We start from the raw sequence: 21,657 nt of genomic DNA, 5'->3' as shown, positions 1-21,657 counted from the left end.
AATAATATCAGTAATATATTAAAAATCAATGTATATAAATTAAAAAATAAATAAACTATTCATGTAGCCATCTTATAGGCCCATACATTAATATCTATATAATGTGTTATTTTCGATTTTATTAATTTTTAAAATATATGCTGCTATAAAAAAAAAAATAATAAATAAATAAATAAATAACGACGAAATTATTTAACAAAGTTGTCTTTTGTAGAAAAAAAATTATATAGACATTATGTTTGATTTTACTTTCCTAATTTTGTAAAAATTTATAATCAGCATTCAAAAAATAGAGAAATATAAAAATCATGTTTTTTATTATATGTGTGCATAAAATAATACATTTTAAAATGTAGTATGCATAAAAAAATATATAAAATAAAAATGGCAATATATTGCAGATATACTAAATGTAGTTGATGTTATTTTACATTCTTTATCTCTGTTTTATAAATAAAATGTTAAAAGAAAGAGTGGAAAAGAAAGAAAAATTATTTTTTTTAGAAAATAACAGATTTAACTCATTTTAGTGCCAATTTATGCAATAATTAAATACATAGAATATATATCATTTCTACATATTTACAATTAAAAAAAAATAAAACTAAAAATATGGTAATATAAATATAAAAAATATTTTATATTTGCATCTTATAATATATAAAGTTTCTAAAATTAAGTTGCACCAAATATCATGAATGTTTAACACACTGTTTATATATATAAAAAATGCTGCATATTTTTAATTCATTTTTTCCTAAGAACAAAAAACATCATATTATTGTAAACAGATCTATGTATGCATATTTGTAGACGATTTTTATTAACATATCCTATATTGTTATTTTTGTTTTATTCCATTACGCTAAACAACAACATATATATATATATATGCATACCCATATGCATTTCTATATATAAGTTTGCATCATTGATATTTTCCAATTTTATCTTATGCTTTTTCTATCCCAAAACAAATGAAATCATGTGATATTTATTGCAGAGACATATAGAAACAAAACATGATAATTTACAGAATCCATGATACATGCACGTATTCACCCCCTATACCCACAGACATATATTTTGTAGGAAAAAAATGTAGTATATGCTAATAGTTTGAAAAATATAATATGTGCACATTTCTATATATTGTCATATATATTATAAATATTTATTGAATTAGTAATATCCTGAAATACATAAATATGTGTGGTAGATCTAATTCTCATAATTTGTCTATGTTTTATAAATGTATGCTATATTGATATAAGCAAAATATTGTGTTCATATTATAATCATTACACACACATATATATATATATATATTCCCACCCCCACAAAAAAAAATATTATTTCGAGAATGAAAAGATATAGTGAAGGAAATGAAAAGATATTTAATTGTGTTAAAAATAAAAAGAGTAAAAAAAATAATTCATCATTTGATTTGTTGTATGATTGCAAAGAAGGATATTCCTTTTGCAAAAAAAACAATTTCAATAATTTAAATGGGTTATTAATTGAAAAAAATATATTTTTATTTAATTTTATTTTAAGTATAAAATATAATAAAGAGAAAAAAAAAACTAAAAATAGCGAAAAGGATAATGAACAACATGAAGACAATAAATTAAACTTATATTATTTTTTTCAAGATAAAAAAATTTTCATTAATCATGATAATTTGGAAAATATAAAAACAGAGCAAACTAGTATTATCACGGAAAATTTTCAAGAAAAGACTAAGGAAAATTCAGATTTTGATGACAAAAAAATGGATATATTTTATGAAAAAAAATTCAAATTTTTGTTAAAACATAATTATTTTTTTTATATGAAAAGATATATCCATAATATTTTAACTAATGTTGATATATGCACACATGATAAACCAAATGAAACATTCTTTGAATTTTTTAGTATATTTAAAAATAAAAAAAAAAAAATATGTTTCGAAAATTCAAACGAGTTATTAAGTGATGTATATTTCGATGTATCTGAAGTAACGAACGATAGTGATTATAATTATTTTTATGAAAAAGCTAATCAAATAATTGAATTTGAAGATGAACATATGGAAATAAATAATGAAGAAGAATTATTTAAAACGAAAATAGAGAAAAGTAACAGTCTTCCAAATAATTTAGAATTTAATAAAAATGATAATTTTATTAAGTTTGAAAAAAAAAAATTTGTTATTTCAGGGGATAATGAAAAAAAAAATAAGGAAAAAAAATTTGAAAAATATATATGTCGATGTTGCTTAAAACAAAAAAAAGATATGCATAATTTTTATAATAATAATGGCGATAGGGAAAATATATTATGTACAAAATTTTCAAATGTATGCTTATTACAAATATTTATGTCAAATTTAACAAAAAATGAATTAAGTTTTTGGGGAAAAATAAAAGATTACATTGAAAATATGTTGGGTAACATAAAATCAAATATATTTTATAAAGGGATGTCTAATTATGTTGAAATGCCTTATGTCGAAATAATAGATAAAATAAAAAATAGGAATAGTTTTCAAAAAAATTTTAAATTTATAAAAAAAAAAAAAAAAATTATTATTTTAAAAAAAAAAAGTAAAATAATAAAATTTTTATTTGAAAAAACATTTAATTCAATTAGAATTTCTGTTAAATATAAAGTAATTTCTGGAAATCAAAAATTTTATTATTTTTGCAAAGACGCAATGCAAAAATATCAAAAAATAATGAAAACAAATATATTTACAAATAATTCAACCAATTATTTTAAAACATATCATAATATTAATACCAAAGAAATTAAAATTACTAATACTGCAAATGGTGAATTACATAATTATCTAAATCCTATTGTCTTTAAAAATAAAGTGGAAAAGGGTTATGATTTTTCTATTTTAATTCATAATAAACACATAGAAATATATGGTTATATTTATATTAGAAATTATGTTTTTTTTTTATTAATTATGATAGAAGTTTATATGTTTATGCATTTTAATCAAATTAGTTATACTTATTCTACTAATACCGAGATATTTTTAGATCAAATTTTAAAAAATCTTTTTACATAATTACACTGATTTATACATATAGAAGACACATATATGTAGAACTGGTCTTATAATTCAGTTTTTTTTTTAAAATACTAAATAGTTGATCGATTATTGATCAAGTATATGTATATGCATTTGTTATAAATGGTTTTATTCCAATTTGTGGCCATATATATATACTTATAACAAAAAGAGCCCTTTATATAGACAAAAGAAAAACAAACATATATTTAATATATTTTTTATATGCAAATAAAAGGTCTTTTCTTTTTTCATTTATAATTTATTTCTTCGTAGAGTTTAAAAAAAAATAAATATATCATTTTAACTTTTTTTTTTTATTATATATGCATAATATGATGAAGGCAATAAATTAGAGTTGTTGTATCGAAGTATATATATAAGGTTGTATACAAATTAAAAAGGGTATATTATTCTTGCCCTTTTTTTAATGTGTTCATAATATAGAAAATAGCTACATATATATATATATATATACATATTTATAGGTCGAACATTATATATGCACACATTTGAGAAAATTAAAAACGAATTAATTGATAACTCGCATAATAAAACTACAAATTTTTATATGTTAATTATAGGCAGCATATGCTGCTCTTATTTCTTTTATTTTTGAATTTTTCATTTGAATATTTTTTATTTTCCTATTTTTCCCATTATTTTTTATTGTTATTTTTTCCGACTTTATTAATTATAAATATAATAAAAAAAAAAAAATATACTATTTTTCATTGTAGTATTGTTTTAGTCCATTTTAAAATGTTGTTCATTCCAAAAAACTACAAAGGGAGCCAGGGGGGTGTTTAAGTCCCCAGGTGCTATATTTATAATTAATCAAATATTATTTAAATATTTAACGCGGGAATGTAAAATGAATTAAAAAAATGAAGAAAAAATCAAATAAACACCAAGTAAAAAAAAAAAGGCAAAATTTATTTAAGACCTTTAAATTATATTCATCATAAGCATAACTGTATGCTACTAAGTTTATAGATAAGTAAAATTAATGCATACGTATTTATAATTAATTGCATGTCATGTTGAAAATTACTACTATATAAAAATAAAATTGTTAAGTTTGTCATGTACTTTAATTAATTAATTAATATATAGTGTATTTACTTATTAACCGATATTTTTTTGGCAATATAAATATTTTTAATTTACATATAAAAATAGGCATTAAATATATACTTACATTTTATCAGTATATATATAAATAATATATATATGCTATTTATTTTATAAGGCCAAAATTGTATAGGGCATAACAAATTATATTTTTAAGAACTTATAAAAAAAACAATTATATATTAAGGGGAAATATTATATGCATACAAATCCGTATACTGTTTTAGGTGCTTTTTATACCCATTAATTTATTTTATTCTTCTATTTATTATTGTTTTTTAATTTTATTAAGTTTTCCATACATAATTATTATATATATATATAAAATATAGCGTAGTCAGCATCGTAAGTATGTTTTATAGTAAGAATAATAATTAATATATATCCATATACATTATTATTATTATATGCAATAAATGGGTATTTAATAATTTTTTTCCAGTTTTGGAATTTTTTTAAATAACTTTGAAAATTAATTAAAAAAATTATGTAAAGAAAAATAAAAATAGAAAGAAAAAAAGTTATTCTTTTAATTAAAATAATAATTTAATAAAATTATTAAAACACAGAGAAAAGCATTAATACAAAAATATATATCTTTAAAATGGTAATAACAAAAAAATACAAAAATAGTTACATTTTTATATAAATATATATGTATTTTACATGTTTTAAAAATGAAAGTAATGTAAAAATTTGCAACGAATTTCCAGAAATAAGGAGATTCAAATATTTATTCTATGATATATAATATTAAATATTTCCATGATATATATATATAGATCTCAACTTTTGTGTTTCAAGCATTTTGTGCTTACTCCCCTATACACTCTTATTCTATTCTATTAATTTTTAATCATCTCTCTTTTTTTATAAAGAAACAATTAAATACATAAATAGATCTCATATTGTAGAATAAGCAAACATGTCATAATTATTTCGATTATATATATATATATACATTTTTTTTTCCTTTAGTCGCTTAAGTTGCAAAAAAGATTAGCAGCTTCCGTTTTAAAATGCGGAAAAAATAAAATATGGATGGACCCAAATGAAATTAACGAAATATCGCTAGCTAATTCAAGTAAGATAGAAAAAGAAAAAAAAAACTCTCATTACATATAAAATTTTAATAATACTTTGATGGTACAAATTTTAAGTTGTATAATATGTTTTCCATGTGCATATGCATATAATTTTTTTTTTTTTTTTTACAGGATTTAGCATAAGAAAATTATACAAAGAAGGATTAATCCTAAAAAAACCACCTAAGGTATATAGTAGAGCAAGAGTTCGATTATATAAATTAGCCAAAAGAAAGGGACGACATATGGGAATAGGTAAAAGAAGAGGTACAAAAAATGCTAGAACAAATACAAAAACATTATGGATTAAACGCCAACGTGTATTAAGAAGATTATTAAAAAGATTTAGAGATTCAAAAAAAATAGATAGACATTTATATCACTCATTTTATTTAAGATGCAAAGGTAACCAATTTAAAAACAAAAGAACTTTAATTGAAGCTATACAAAGAGAAAAAGCTGAAATATTGAAAAAGAAAACTATAGCTGATCAATTAGAAGCTAAAAGATTAAAAGCACAAATTTTAAGAAATAAAAGAAAAATGAAAAAAGATAAAGAACAATAAATAACAAAAAAAATGTGTTCTGTATAATATATGTAGATATTTATTTAAGCCCCAACCGGTATAACATTCTATTAATATAATAATATTACTAATTACAAAGAATATATATTGTTTATAAATTTTTGAATTAAAAGAACCTAATTCGAACGATATTTTTTGAAACAAAAGAATGAAGAAATGGAAAAACAAATATATATAATGTATATCAATATATATGTTTGTGTATTTGTGCGTATATTAGAAATTTCAAAATATATAGTCCTTATGGTAAAATGGGCTTGTACATAATATATATGTACAATTTTCAATATTAATACATTTATATATGTATATATTCGTGGTTCTAAATAAATATGCATATTATATAAAACTCATTTATATTTTACTTTGTTACGTGCGCTAATTTTATTTCATTCGAAAAAAAAAGTAAAACTTATTATTTTATACATCACTTTTTAAACGGACTAAAATTAACTATTAAAAAATTATTATATATTTTTATATATTATTGTACATTTTTTTTTTAATTTTCACTAAACAAATAAGTTCCCTTTTTCTTCTGTTAATTTCCTTAACCACTGGAAGAAAACAATCAAAAAGATGAAAAATGTTAATAACATTATTATGCGGAATGTGCATTGATTATACACAAAAAAAAATAAAGTAAAACGATTTGAGAAGACAATTAAATATATAGGGGTGAAATAGATGGATAATCGAATTAATTTTTTCCGTCTACTATTTAAAGGGAAGAAAAGTTTGTTTGACAAAAAATAATAGCTATATTAAATTTTGCTTGTACTTCATTAACATATTTTCTGATATTAACTTTTTAATTTCTTTGAGAACTAGCGAATTTTTTCTTTTGAAATCCTTTCGTTCATTTTGTAGAGTTGTTAAATCGTTAACATAACTTAAGTGGTGTAGTTTTCTTTTTTTATTTATATTATCAATATTTTCTTTTAATGATTTAATTGAATTTTGTAAATTAATATCAACTTGAGTAAATGTTTTCATATGTTCACTCCATATAACTTCTTTGTATTTATTCATAAGTTCTATATTAATTAAAGCATTATGTAAATTTTCTAAAACTAGCTGATGATTTTCAAATGTTTTTTTAGCTTGATTAACAGTACTATTATTATTTATATTACTTGTTGAATTATTTTCAATATTATAGTGATCAAAATTTAGTAGGGTCATTTTATTATTTTGTTCACATCGTTTTAATTCGTTCTGTATAATTGAATTTTTATTATTTAAATATAATAAATCAGGAATCGGGAAATTTTCTAAATATTGTTTTACTTGATTTGTTTCTTTCATTATATGCATTTCTTCTTCGATTAACTTTTTAGCATTTTGCCCCAATTCATTATCATACGAATCAATATATGGTAATGCATTTACTAAATAGTGTAATTCAATTGATTTATATAGCTTTTCAGTTTTTTTTTTTTTTTTTTTTTCTTCAGTATTTTCATTTAAAGTATAATCATTATTTCTATTCTCAATATTTTCCATTGGACCATTTATTGTATCCCCATTTTCTTCATTACTTTCATTCGCATTGGTCTCCATATTTACAATTGTATTTTACAAGTTTGTAAGAAAAAACACTAAGAAATGTACTACTACATATATATATATATATATACCTATTTATGTGTGCATTTTTTAATATTACGTTATTACTATCTTTGCTATACGGATTATGTAAAATGAGCCCAATTCACCATTCGATAACGTTCTATACAAACTTTATAAGAACTTTCAATTATCATAAAAAATTAATGTATTAAAATATTTTAAAAAGTTGAACAAATTTTCATAATTTTGTTTGGCTGTTTTTTTGGCTGTATTTTTTTTTTTTTTATGCTATTTTTCATTAATATAAAATTCATGCAAATTATTGTTTACTGCTTTATTTTTTGGTATTCAAATAAAAAAAAGGACAAAAAGAAAACAAATTATTTGAGAATATATGCATATTTGTTTTTTTTTTTAATGTTCAAAATTGCAATAACATTTTATTTGTTTTTAATGATATTATATTAAATACTAATTTGCCCCTTTAACAGTAAGCAAGGGAATGAACAAAATTTTATGGAATATTTTAAAAATCGTTAAATCGACAAAAATGCAGCCTATTATACATAAAAGGGTTTCTCCCCATTTTTCAATTAATTTTCATTCAACGTATGCTGACTATATGCATGTATATTTTTTTTTTTTTTAATTTTGACTTAACATTTATTTTTTTTTTGTTCAATATATATTAGGGGAAAAGTGAAATAACGCTTTGTGAGTTTTAGTTTTTTTATGTCAATTCGGTATGTATACATATTTTTATAAATATGATAATACTAAGAATAACGGCGAATGTCACATTTTCACCTTAAGCATACGCTATATTCAAAATATTTCAAACACATTGTATATATAATATTATATATATTCTTTATCCAAATTTTGCATACAAAGTTGTTAATACTAAGACATTGTTTCAAACGGAGAATAAAAAAAATTAATTTTGTTCTATATATGTAATAATTATAATAGGTGTACAAAATCATGACATTTCTATAGATATACTATATATATAACATATTATCAGATATTTTAAGTAAGCTATGTTTACATAAATATCGGTTAATTCAAATTAACAAATAGGAATAATATCAAAATTTATGCATTATCATAAGAAATTGCAACAGTGCAAATAATTTTCTTTTTTGAAATAAAACATTTTAGAGAAATACATATATTTCTCATAAAAATATAAATTTATAGCCTACGTAAAATAATAAAAATATTTGAATTAAACAAAAATTATTGTACAAACATTTGTAAGTCTCTTTACTCACATAATAATAACTTCTAAATCTTACATGGGAAAGATAAACACTTATAATAATCATCAATTTTGTTCATTTATTTTGTAGTATTTTTATTTATATTAGAAGCAAAAAAAAACCTTGGCTCTTTTAAATAAGCCTTTATGTGGCTGAAAGCAAAAATATTTTTCCAAAAAAAAAGGGATAGCTGCATGTGTTCAAATAATTGTAATTATATATTACTGTATATAAAGCGAAGTATATTAAGCAGTGGTATTAAAGTAGGATTTATTCTCAATTTATTTCAACAGCAACTTTTAATAATTGTCTTGAGAACTGTATTTATTAATTTTGTATGTTAAAGTTGCCAACCATGTATCTTTAATTTCTTTCTGGAATTCTTTCCAAGACTCCATTTTATTTCTAATAAACGTGACGAAATTAGAATATGTATTAGTAGATGATTTTAATAATTCTTTTAATTCAGAAACCTCTTCTTTTTCACGCTTTATAAATTTATTAATCATAGAATAATGTACTTTCCACCATGCCGCCGTGCGCATTTCTGGATATAATTTATTTCGTTTTTGTAGATATATAGAATATTGTAATACATATTCTTGAGTCATCATCAATTTTTTAGTTTCAGCAGAAATGAAAATTGTCCAAATATTACGAAATACATCTGGAGTTGCATTTTCATCTAACATGTCAATTTTTTCATTTATATGATCATTCATTTCTTTGATTTGAGCATCTGGTGACTTTCTTGGACTAAAATTAGTTTCACTTACTTCTTTACTATCTATAACTGCATCTGTATCTGAATTATAATTACTAGCTTTATTCTGTTGATCAAGACCCTTATAATCATTTGATTTAGATTTGAATGATGTACTTATAGTTTCTTGAGTATTTTTACTTCCAAAATATAATTTATGGTTTCCCATGGATGTTGTAGATATTGGTTCACTCATATAATTTTGTCCATTATCTAGTCTATGAGAATCATTTCCTCGTAAACTTTTCATTGAATTTAATATACTTCCTGAGTTTGAAGTGCCCCTAGAATTATATCTATTCATTGGATTATGAAATTCTGAAGATGTGCGTGTAGGGTATTTAGTACTATGACCTCTTGGCATATTGTGTGAATCGAATCTATCAAATGCCTCATGTTTATTTCTTGAATAATTTTCTCGTGGGAATGTTTCCATATCAGAAAAGTTTGATGCATATGGTTTTCTTGGAGTAGGTTTATATGAGCTTTTCAAACCTAACCACATTGGTTCTTCTATTTTACGCTCATCAATATTATACATCTCTCCAATTAATTGATTTCTGGTCATTCCTTGGGTTCCACTTGTTGATGGATATTGATTTCTGGTCATTCCTTGGGTTCCACTTGTTGATGGATATTGATTTCTGGTCATTCCTTGGGTTCCACTTGTTGATGGATATTGATTTCTGGTCATTCCTTGGGTTCCACTTGTTGATGGATATTGATTTCTGGTCATTCCTTGGGTTCCACTTGTTGATGGATATTGATTTCTGGTCATTCCTTGGGTTCCACTTGTTGATGGATATTGATTTATGGTTATTCCTTGGGTTCCACTTGTTGATGGATATTGATTTATGGTCATTCCTTGACTTCTGCTCATTGAAGAAGGTTTCAAACCATCCCATATTCCCATACTCACTTCTTCATTACCACGAACATTGGGATTGGAACCTTTTGAATTACCACTTGTTTTATTTTTATATAAACCACTAGGCTCGTCCCGCATACTTAGAGGTTCTTTTTCGCTATAATGTGAACCATTATTAGTTGTTTTTTGGATATCACTATATGATTTGGAATCTTCAAACAACAAATTCATTTCAGTTTCATCGATTATATCTAGATTATAGTCATAACTTGAATCGAAATGTCCTAATTGTTTTTTTTGATTATTTTTAGATTCCATAATAAATTTATTATTTAATGGTGCATACTCAACTTCTTGTTCAGGTTTTAAAGGCTTAATATTTTCTTCTTGTTCAGGTTTTAAAGGCTTAATATTTTCTTCTTGTTCAGGTTTTAAAGGCTTAATATTTTCGTCTTGTTCAGGTTTTAAAGGATCAACATTTTCTTCTTGTTCAGGTTTTAAAGGCTTAATATTTTCTTTTTGTTCAGGTTTTAAAGGCTTAATATTTTCTTCTTGTTCAGGTTTTAAAGGATCAACATTTTCTTCTTGTTCAGGTTTTAAAGGATCAACATTTTCTTCTTGTTCAGGTTTTAAAGGCTTAATATTTTCTTTTTGTTCAGGTTTTAAAGGCTTAATATTTTCTTCTTGTTCAGGTTTTAAAGGATCAACATTTTCTTCTTGTTCAGGTTTTAAAGGATCAACATTTTCTTCTTGTTCAGGTTTTAAAGGATCAACATTTTCTTCTTGTTCAGGTTTTAAAGGATCAACATTTTCTTCTTGTTCAGGTTTTAAAGGCTTAATATTTTCTTCTTGTTCAGGTTTTAAAGGCTTAATATTTTCTTTTTGTTCAGGTTTTAAAGGCTTAATATTTTCTTCTTGTTCAGGTTTTAAAGGATCAACATTTTCTTCTTGTTCAGGTTTTAAAGGATCAACATTTTCTTCTTGTTCAGGTTTTAAAGGCTTAATATTTTCTTCTTGTTCAGGTTTTAAAGGCTTAATATTTTCTTTTTGTTCAGGTTTTAAAGGCTTAATATTTTCTTCTTGTTCAGGTTTTAAAGGATCAACATTTTCTTCTTGTTCAGGTTTTAAAGGCTCAATATTTTCTTCTTGTTCAGGTTTTGAAGGCTCAATATAATATTTTTGTTCAGGTTTTAAAGGTTCAGTATCAGGCAATTGTTTAGATGTTCCTTGTTCATGATCTTGATCTACTTCTTGAACTGCATATTTCATATAATCAACCCATTGGGTAAAATGCATTGAATCTATATCATGTTGTGTTTTCTCTCTATAAGGATTATCTATTTCATCATCTTCAGGTGATATTGTTAAAGAAGTATGCAAAAATGATTTTATTATAGAATCAGAGGGGATCATGCTTAATGCATGCTGAATATCGGGATTATGTAAAATATTTTGATCATAAGATTCCTGCTTGTATTTTTTTTCAGCATAATAATGCTCATCACCATTTTGTTCATATTCCTTATCATAATTGTCTGTTTCAGTAAGTTTAACATCATCAGTGCATTCAACTTGATTACTAGAAATGTTACTTTTTTGAAAATTCTGAGCAACATTGCCCTTAGAGTCATTATTTTCTTCATTTTCTTTCTCTTTAGTGGTATCTAAATATGTATGACTACTTTCTGATTTGTTAGAATCTTCAAAGCTAGTAGCATGTGTTGAATCATTATCGTTTTTTTCACCATGATTTTCATCATTTTCTGATACCCCAGTTTCCACAAATCCAGTACTTGGAGTTTCATCAGGAACAATTGCTTCGCTTAAATTTCTACCTTCTTTTGTGATTCTAGAAAATCCAGAGTTAGAGTATATACTATCATTCTATAATAAGAAAAAAAAAAAAATGAAATAATGAAGGTATTATATGAGATGAATATATATATATATCTAAAAGGAAGATAAGCATATTATAATTTTGAGTAAAAATAATAGGATGGAAAATAAATTTTTTATTTTTTTCATACATCTAGAAATACAACAATAATGATTCCAAAAGCTAAAATAACTTTATAAAATGCAGAAGCCAAGTTGAATCTTTCAAAACTATTTTTTCTATAGCCCCTTCTATTTCCTTTTTTTAACTTTCTATCATTGACATTTTTGTTAATAAGTGAAACGGATGGACCCGAAGATGGAAGAATTATAATAGGCAATTTACCTGAATCCATATCATTAAAATTTTTATTATTACATAAAAACTAAAACATAAATAGAAGATGTAATTTTCCAAAAAACATTAATATTAAATTAATGATTCTAAGATACGTAGCATAAATATATTATTAAAATGTATATATTATTAAAAAATACATGTTATTAATTCGAAAAATAAAAACATTATATATTTATTTATTTATTTGCAATTTTTCTGATCTATTTTTCAAGCCTTAGATACATTTTTTATATTTTTTCTAAAAAATAATAATAAAAATATATGTATTATATTTATTTTGGGGGCAATACAAAAATATTTAAAAATATTATAATATTACGACTTTATCTCTATTTTTTAAGTATGAAATATTGATCATACATATATTGCAAATATGCGGTTCTAATAATAATAAACCAAAGTACTAATTATTTCTTTTTTATATAAAAAAAATATTATTTTCATAATATAAAATGTAATATTTTAAGCCTATGCTTCCTACAATAAAATAATAATTTATAACGAGATAATAAAACCTTAGAAATAAAAAAAAATAAAGTATCAAATAATATATAGAAATATAGTCGAAGCTTCTTCTTTCAATATAGAATATATTTCTGATAAAATAACAAAATAAAAAAAATATAACAAATAAAAAATTTATTATTATTTTGTTATTTTTCTTAATAATAAAAATTTTTATAATTACCTTTTTTACACTTATAAATTATTTGCTCTTAATAAAATGTTAACAATTTTATGATCATATAATAAATTTTTATATATTATTAAAAAGTTAGATTTAATAAATATTTTTTATAATACAACTGTATTATATATACTATATGTGAAACTACAACTATGATCCTATTATCATGATATTTATTAAATTACTTTATGTAAAAAAAGAAATCAAACAATGAAAGCACAAAGTAAAGCACGATTAAAATAAAACCATATATTTTTAATCAATTTTAGATGGTAGTACTGATCATTTAGTAATGCCAAAGCTTTTATTATAAAAAAGTCTAACTTTTTAAAAAAAAAAATTTCAAAATTTTATATATTTAATATAGTTGTGTAGTAATACAGAATTTAGTCAATAAAATCAGAAGACAAAGCATAGCAATAATATAAGTTACTAATTTTATAGCAACTTTTTTTGAATTTTATTATGTCAATATAATAACATTATGCTTTTTTCTCCTGTATATATACATATAATATTTTCTACTTGTAAAATATATATTATTATGGATTTATGGTCATATCTTTCTAATTACAAATATAATAAAAAAAATTATTACATATAATATCATGTATCTACCAATATAACTGTATTAAATAAAAGTACGAATGGTATATGATAATGTGTAAATATATACCTTAATATAATATTAATTTTACTATATATAGTACCCCCAAGTTTATCAAAATATAATCCAAATATTTTTTCACCAAAAATTTATAATTTTTCCATAACTACAGGGATAATATAATTGCATTATATGTAATATATTAAAAATACTTTTATTCTTATATGAATATTCCCTCATTTATAAGCATGTATTCTTTTAATCATTATTCTTTTATATTTATGAAAAAAAATTTAATAAAAATTCCCAGAAAGCAATTAGCGGTTTCATAATTCAAAAATTTATTTTTAATTAAATTTTAGGGAACATTATTTGGTTACCGTTACTTTCCTAACTTAGTATTCACATCACAACCATTACCCTACTTACAAAAAAAAATAAACCTTTATTCACATACATCACTATAATATCATTGTATATTTTTTTTAATTATAATAAAATATTAATTATTTTTTATTAATTTTTATAATATTACAAATATATTCTTTATGCATTGAATATAGGAGAATCGTACTCTCTACCCAGAACAAAAAATGTGTGCATATATGTCAATTTTTAATTAAATTACTAGAATCGGTAACTTGTAATATTTTCTTTTTTTATTGTAGTAAAATTCCCAATATTATTTTTGCGTATTCATCCCTATATTTTAAGGGCGTGATGTATTAAAAAAATGCATTTGAGTTTTGTGTTTATAATTCGTATTTCTAAGAGTACATTTACCCCCTTTGCTTAAATATAATTTTTTATAATATTAATATATATAGTAACTTTTTATTATACTTTTTCATTTTTTACAAGCGCATTTAACCATTTTAACAAAAAGTGTAGTATAAATCTGTGTATACATATGTCTATATATGCAGAAATATATATTATCTATATAAGCTCATTTTTTTATTATATAACATGTTTTTTAGTTTTCGGGCATTTAAAGTACTTATTTTTATGTTTTTCGATTTTTAAAATACTTATTTATAACATTACAAATAAAAAATGGTGATTAGTGGTTAATCATTTAATGGGAATAGATACTTAATAATATTATGCATTGTTAGTGTCAATTAAAAACAAAAATAAATGAAAATTTGGTAAAATATTTCCACAAAAAAAAATTTTAAAAACGAGAAAAAAACAAAAAAAAGAAAAAAGATATACTATTGGCTGATTGTCCATCTGATAATATTTTAATGGGATTATGACTATGTATTCCCAAGAATGATATGATAAAATAACGTTAATTTCCATTTGAATTGAGCATTTATTATTTCACAACTAACCATAAAGCCCCTATGTTTATATGTTTCGGTTTCTAATAAGGCATTATAATAATTTTAATTTTTTATCGTCGTTTTTCTTTCAGACGTCAGTGAAGAAGGATTATTTTTGTTACATATTTTTTCTTTTACTTGTTCTGCTGCAGGTATTACAAAATCCCAAGGTTGGAATATGGCATTTTGACAATCACCTTCGCTTTTACAATCAGCAAGTAATAACGCATTTTCCCTAAGAGTTAGACCAATACCAACAATTATCAGTTTTATGTTACTTTGTTTATAATCTTCAACTACATCGGGTATTAAGCTTTTGTTTGCTCCATAGTCAAATCCATAATAAAATAGCACTGCAATTTTCGGGGCATCACTTCTTGTACCCTCTCCGAATATAACTTTTTCGAATGCATATTCCAAAGCATAAACATATAATGTATTAGAATCTGTTCCCGCGTCATCAAGTGTTCTAATTTTTTCAATTAATTTCTCTTTATCTTGGCTTATTTCATCGGTAAATGGAACTATCAAATTTTGTGTTCCCGCGAAAAGTATAATAGACATATGTGCTTTATCTTTACTAACTCTTGCATTTCTTGCCATTGACTCTAAAAATGGGATTGTTCCCTTCATCCAATAATCTTTTTGAACAAAACTTGAATTTTCTACAACTAAGGTGATGTCATAATAATTATCACAGTAATTCCCTGGCGTTGGTCCTTCAGGTTTCTCTGATCCTCCATTATTACATGATTCAGTTGGAGGTAATGAGTTTATACTACTATCACAAAACCCCCCATCATCAATGCCCAAATCTCCTTTAATTATATACTCAGTTACACAAGTAATAAGTTTTTCATCTGAATCAACTCTAGGGGTAACGTTATGTGAAACAACATTAACCTTTTGACACATACAAATGCTAATAAAGGCTAATGAAAAAAATATATATGTTATTCCTTTAACACTCTTCATTATATATTTTTATTTTATTATATATATTTTTTGTGGGTGAGGAAAGCTTTAAATATCTCTTATTATAAAAATAATAAAATAAAATAAAATAAAAGTTTACAAAATAATAAATCAAAGGAATTGGAAATATAATATAGAGTGCATATAATTAAGCATATATCCAAGCTTAAAATTGTTTACATGTATATAAAAAATATAGACAAAAACAAATTAATGAAAACAAACGCAAACAAGTACAATCTTATTCAAAAATTAAAATAATCATTAAAAATGTTTTTATAATATATAAAATTATAAAAAAAAATTAATATAGTGTTTTTAATATAGAATATACTAACAAAAAAAATTTACATGAAAAATATATCGAAATAAAATATAGTTCAAATAATAAAAATAGTAATAAACAAATTAAATATATTAAGACAATCAATTAAAAAATATATTATTTTTTATATATTTGTTTTGTTAATTATTTAAGAGAGTGTAGCTAATTACAAATAATTATAAAAATAGCTAGATGTTTTTTTACTTTCCGTATGAACAATCAGGAAATTATAGTATAAAAATCTAGATATAAGTAGCTATATTTTTAGTTTTATTTTTTTTTTTTATATCATTGTATTTTAGCTGTCTACTATCGTTTTTTTTAATATCGTTTGTCTAATGATTATATATTATAGGGTTTTACAAAATATTTTATAATTTATATATGTTAAATATCATAAATGCAATCACGATTGATAAAAACGTTAGTATATATAGTTATGATTAATTTTTAACACATTATAACAAACTTGCTCTCTTAAATGGTATATATATATGAATATATTAATTTATCCCTGTATGCGTGCATTTAAATTATAATATATCCCGTTCGTTGCTTGTATATTAATACCCATATATAGGCTTTTTCTATGGAAAATAAATGGAATGAATATATCCGTTATACGCATTTTATATATAAGTTTTCCATATTGGTATTTAAGAATAGTTTTCACAATTTTATAATTAGCTTTTGAAATAATTAATGGAGTAACATATATAATTATGTAACATGATTATGCGGGGATTTAAAAGAATTTATAAAATTTTCTATAAATTTTTAATGTTCATCCGCATATTGTTATATTATTGTTATTCGGTTTTGTACAATTAAAATATTTATATGCGTATTACGCGAGCCAATTTATTTTATTTATTGTTGATATTTTTGTGTTTTTTTTAAATTATAAATATTAATATTTCCATAGTTAATAAACAAAAAAGTTTTAATTATAAAATGCCCTATTTTTATATATAAATTGGCATTTAAAAAAGTTAGTTACAACATTAATGCGAATTAAAGATAATTTAATAAAAAAAATGAAAATATATTAAAAAATGTGCTTATAATTATGCAATTTATTGATCTATATATTGCGCATTTTAATGAGTAAATTTTAAGTCGCCTTATTTTTAATAAGACAAATTTGTAATTAGACAAAACAATGTTAATTAAAAAAATTATATTTAAATATATATAAGAAAAATATATATTCCTTTATGGATAAATTAATCGTTTAATTATTTGCTGGTAGAAATACAAATACGAATTTTCTATGATATTTCAGGGTGTTCTGCATTAGTTTTTGGTGAGTATTTTAGCAGCAAGTTTAAATACTCTTTGCATGATGGTCGTTTCGATGGGTTAGTGCTAAAACTGCGTTTGATTATTTCAGTGAACTCTGGGTTGAACCATTTTGGAATGTTTGGTTTTTTTTTATTTACTAAAATTTCTACAACTATATCTGAAAAAAATTACGAAAAGAAAAACGAAATATCGTATTACGTTCTGCATTTTTACACATATTATTCATACATATTGCGGCAAAGATTATGTAAAAAATAATTCAATATTTTTTACCTTCTTTTTCTTTTATATTTTGAAATGGGACTTGATTAAAAAATATTTCGATAAAACAGCAAGAAAGGCCCCATATGTCGGATTTTTCAGTTATTGTATTTCCTATGAAACATGGGCACATATAAAAGGTCATATATGGTTAAGATACAAATTAAAGTATGGCACATTGATATAAATGTTCATATATATATTAGATGGAATTAAACGAGTTAAAATGGTATATAAACATATATATGTGTATGTCGAATGCAATCATAACTTATTTTGAATTGTTAAGAGAAACAAATAAAATATAAAAATACATACACATATGAACTATGCTAGTACCTTCAATAAAACATTCCGGAGCCATGTATCCTATGGATCCTCCATTGTCTTCTAATATAACCGTTCCGTTATCTGATAACTTCATAGTTTTCCCAAAGTCGCATACCTTTATATTATACTATTGACAAAATAAAATAATGTGAGGGGGGATAAATGGAAGTAATATATAGTGATAATAAAGATAAATGTTTTATGCGAAAATATATATTCATTTATATATATATTTCTTATTACCTCATCATCAAACAAAATATTGCTAGTTTTTAAATCACGATGCACCAATTTCTTATCCTCATGAAGATAATTCATTACTTCTGCCAATTGAGTACACATTCTTAGACGCAATTCATAAGTTAAATTAAACTCTCCTTTGTGTAAAGTATCAAATATTTTCCCTTTACTAAAATATTCTAAAATTATTCCAATAAAATCGCTGTCTATACAGACTCCTATAAATAAAAAATAAAAGGAGAAAAAACATTAAAAAAAATTAATTTAAAATATCGGACAGAATAAGAAAGGTAATTTCGAACAACGTATATTTGTCTAAGGGAAAGAAAATATTTACATTTCAAGAGTATATATTGATAATAAGAATATATAGTATTTATAAATACCGTACCATAATACTTAACAATATATTTATGTGAAATCGATCTGTAGGCATTAATCTCCCTGGCTATCGACCTCATTCCCTCTAAAGTCATGGATGAGTTAAATTTTTTTAAAGCAATTATTTGATTATTCCACATAGCTTTGTAAATAGCTCCAAAACTTCCTTCACTTATAAATTCCATAATTTCAAGATCTTTTTTTTCGATCATTTCATTCTGTGGTATATTAAAATTAAAAAATCGTCTATCACCTTTAAAAAATATCGTTACTCCATTACATATTGGCTTATTTACTTCTGCCACTGGTTTATCATATGGTTTTATAATTTTCTTAAGATTTGGCTCATTAGATTCATCATTTCGGGATTCAGATTCATTTTGTATGTCACTTATCGATTCGGTTAAAGAATTCAAATCATTGAAGATTTTCATTTTTTTAATATGGTCATTTTTATTTTTGAGGGGTATTTTCTCATAATAATTTTGATCAGTTCGAATGCGCATTTTATTACATTTTGATTCTTTATTGGTTAATATAGGATTTTTATTTTTATTTATTAAATTTAAATTATTTTGGGTAGCTTTCACATTATTGCATGTACGCATGGTTCTCTTTTCTATTTCATCATTTGTTAATGTTTGATCGTCATTGATATTTGTATTTAAATAAATTTCACTTTTTTTTTTATCAAAAAATTGTGTATTATAAACATTAGTATCGTGTTTATTATATGAACCATAGTCAATATTATTATTCAAACTGTTATCTTCAATGCTATTATTTAAAAATTGAGTGGTTGGCAGCCTTTCATATGAATTCCATATATCATCATTATAAGTTGTTTTTTTTTCTAAGCCATAACTTGTTCTATGAATAGAAGGATCTTCATCTTCATTATTCCATATTTTTTTATTTGTTTGGATTTTATTATTTTCATTATTTGAATCATATGCTATAGTTTCTGTACGTTCATATGGGAGGCTCTTCACGTGTTCAATTTGATTTGCTACATTATCTTTGGTCTTTTCTTTATTTTTCTTTTTTTCTTTTATTATGTTATTATTACTTTTTTTATAGTGTCTTACATTCATTTTATTGTTTTTTTCTTCTTTTTTATATTTTTTGATTGTTAATTTAATATTTTATTTTTATAAAATATATTTATAATAGTTGTCTTAATTTATTTTTTTCTATTACCCATATATATGCATATAGTGTTACATAAACAAAGTAAATGCACATATATTACATAATCACTTTTGCATAATTTTTTTTTTTTTTAATAATTTGATTTTACCTTTTCCCTAATAAAAAAATATAGCAGTTCTTTAGTTAAATCTCGAATATGAAAATGGCAGGAAGTACATATATGCATGTGGATACACATATGTATTACATGTATGTTTAAAAGTTGTACTCGTGTTTTTTTTTAAAGTTTGCCATTTGTGTTTTTTCAAAAGATCGTTGATATCAAGTTGGTATATTTACAAGTTTATTGCATTTCTTTAAAGTATGAGAACCATACATAATCAGATAGTTATGCATTATAATAACAATTGACAATGTCTCTAAACTATTTAGTTCACAATATATTTAGAATAGGAAAACTGTATGCATTTACTACAACATGGTTATATTTTCCTAAAAAAATGTGTGCTTTTCATATTTTATTCATAAATCTCTAAAAATTTGTGTAAATATATAGTATAAATAAACTATTGATAAAAAAAATGAATTAAGAAATGTTAGAACGATATCCAATCTAAACAAATTGATAACTTTGACCACTGAAAAAAGAAAGAGAAATATAAAAAAAGTAATAAATGAAAGGAAAATAAATTATCTAAATCGAACAAGGAATAAAACAAAAAAAAAATAACATAAAATAATTTACACAGATTCATTATTTTAGAAAAAAGAAAAAACACTAAATCAACTTAAAAATATATTTTATTCTTCAATTAGAAAAAAATTGACATTGTAAATTTTTAGATTCTACACACATCACTATATGAAAAAAAAAACACACACTAATAAATTATATTATAAATTTTCCATAAATAAATCTTGATATATATATACATATTGTGACGTTTATTTATTTAAATTTTTTTTTATTTTGTTTCTCAAATTTTATACTAAATGATATGGTGTAACATCTAAGTGTCGTTTTCTATGTTTTTTTTTGATTATTTTTTTTTTTTTGAATTGTTACAATTTATACTACTGTTATAAAAACACATAATGTGGATAGAAATTTATTCAAAAAAATATATTACAACAGTGGAAAATATATTTAGATTGAAAGGATTAAATTGAATAACCAAAGAAAATAGTATAAGAGGGATAGGCGTGTAAAAAAAACCCAAAATGAAATAAATGAAAAAAATAATGCTTACTATGAAAATGTAAGAAATATATACAACTATTTCGAATTACTAAGAGGCAATATTCATATTATAAATAATTTTAAATGTTTACAAAATTATAAAAAATATTATATATTTTTAATAAAATAAAATTGGTACACACTGAAAATATAATATTTTTATCCCTCTTTTATGGACATGAAATATAGTAATTATTCATTTCTTTCTTAACTTGTTTATTTTTTTTGTTGTTCTTTTAATT

The 21,657-nt window shown here is 22.5% G+C and overlaps 6 protein-coding genes across 6 annotated transcripts; 2 read left to right on the top strand and 4 right to left on the bottom strand.

Annotated features, from left to right (window-relative positions):
• Positions 1–1,363: 1,363 nt before the first annotated feature.
• PBANKA_1229300 (conserved Plasmodium protein, unknown function) lies at positions 1,364–3,067 on the top strand (the record flags this gene model as incomplete). Its single annotated transcript, XM_034566367.1, has 1 exon — positions 1,364–3,067. The coding sequence occupies one exon, from the start codon at positions 1,364–1,366 to the stop codon at positions 3,065–3,067; it is 1,704 nt and encodes a 567-aa protein (XP_034422971.1).
• Positions 3,068–4,808: 1,741 nt separating this feature from the next.
• PBANKA_1229200 (60S ribosomal protein L19, putative) lies at positions 4,809–5,855 on the top strand (the record flags this gene model as incomplete). Its single annotated transcript, XM_034566366.1, has 3 exons — positions 4,809–4,811; positions 5,183–5,288; positions 5,422–5,855. 3 exons carry the CDS (start codon positions 4,809–4,811, stop codon positions 5,853–5,855), a joined length of 543 nt encoding a protein of 180 aa, XP_034422970.1.
• A 780-nt stretch (positions 5,856–6,635) lies between these two features.
• On the bottom strand, positions 6,636–7,439 carry PBANKA_1229100 (pre-mRNA-splicing factor CWF7, putative; the record flags this gene model as incomplete). Its single annotated transcript, XM_034566365.1, has 1 exon — positions 6,636–7,439. The coding sequence occupies one exon, from the start codon at positions 7,437–7,439 to the stop codon at positions 6,636–6,638; it is 804 nt and encodes a 267-aa protein (XP_034422969.1).
• A 1,573-nt stretch (positions 7,440–9,012) lies between these two features.
• Positions 9,013–12,575, bottom strand: PBANKA_1229000 (Plasmodium exported protein (PHIST), unknown function; the record flags this gene model as incomplete). The annotated part of the gene is made up of 2 exons (XM_034566364.1): positions 9,013–12,228; positions 12,372–12,575. 2 exons carry the CDS (start codon positions 12,573–12,575, stop codon positions 9,013–9,015), a joined length of 3,420 nt encoding a protein of 1,139 aa, XP_034422968.1.
• A 2,694-nt stretch (positions 12,576–15,269) lies between these two features.
• Positions 15,270–16,181, bottom strand: PBANKA_1228900 (von Willebrand factor A domain-related protein; the record flags this gene model as incomplete). Its single annotated transcript, XM_034566362.1, has 1 exon — positions 15,270–16,181. One exon carries the CDS (start codon positions 16,179–16,181, stop codon positions 15,270–15,272), a length of 912 nt encoding a protein of 303 aa, XP_034422967.1.
• Positions 16,182–17,777: 1,596 nt separating this feature from the next.
• On the bottom strand, positions 17,778–20,117 carry PBANKA_1228800 (protein kinase, putative; the record flags this gene model as incomplete). Its single annotated transcript, XM_034566361.1, has 5 exons — positions 17,778–17,968; positions 18,085–18,186; positions 18,412–18,529; positions 18,646–18,860; positions 19,034–20,117. The coding sequence occupies 5 exons, from the start codon at positions 20,115–20,117 to the stop codon at positions 17,778–17,780; spliced, it is 1,710 nt and encodes a 569-aa protein (XP_034422966.1).
• Positions 20,118–21,657: the final 1,540 nt, after the last annotated feature.

Source organism: Plasmodium berghei (assembly GCF_900002375.2).
Source record: "Plasmodium berghei ANKA genome assembly, chromosome: 12".
Classification (NCBI taxonomy): Eukaryota; Apicomplexa; class Aconoidasida; order Haemosporida; family Plasmodiidae; genus Plasmodium; species Plasmodium berghei.
Note: the sequence above shows the minus strand (reverse complement) of the source record. Positions and strands in the feature narration are given on the sequence as shown.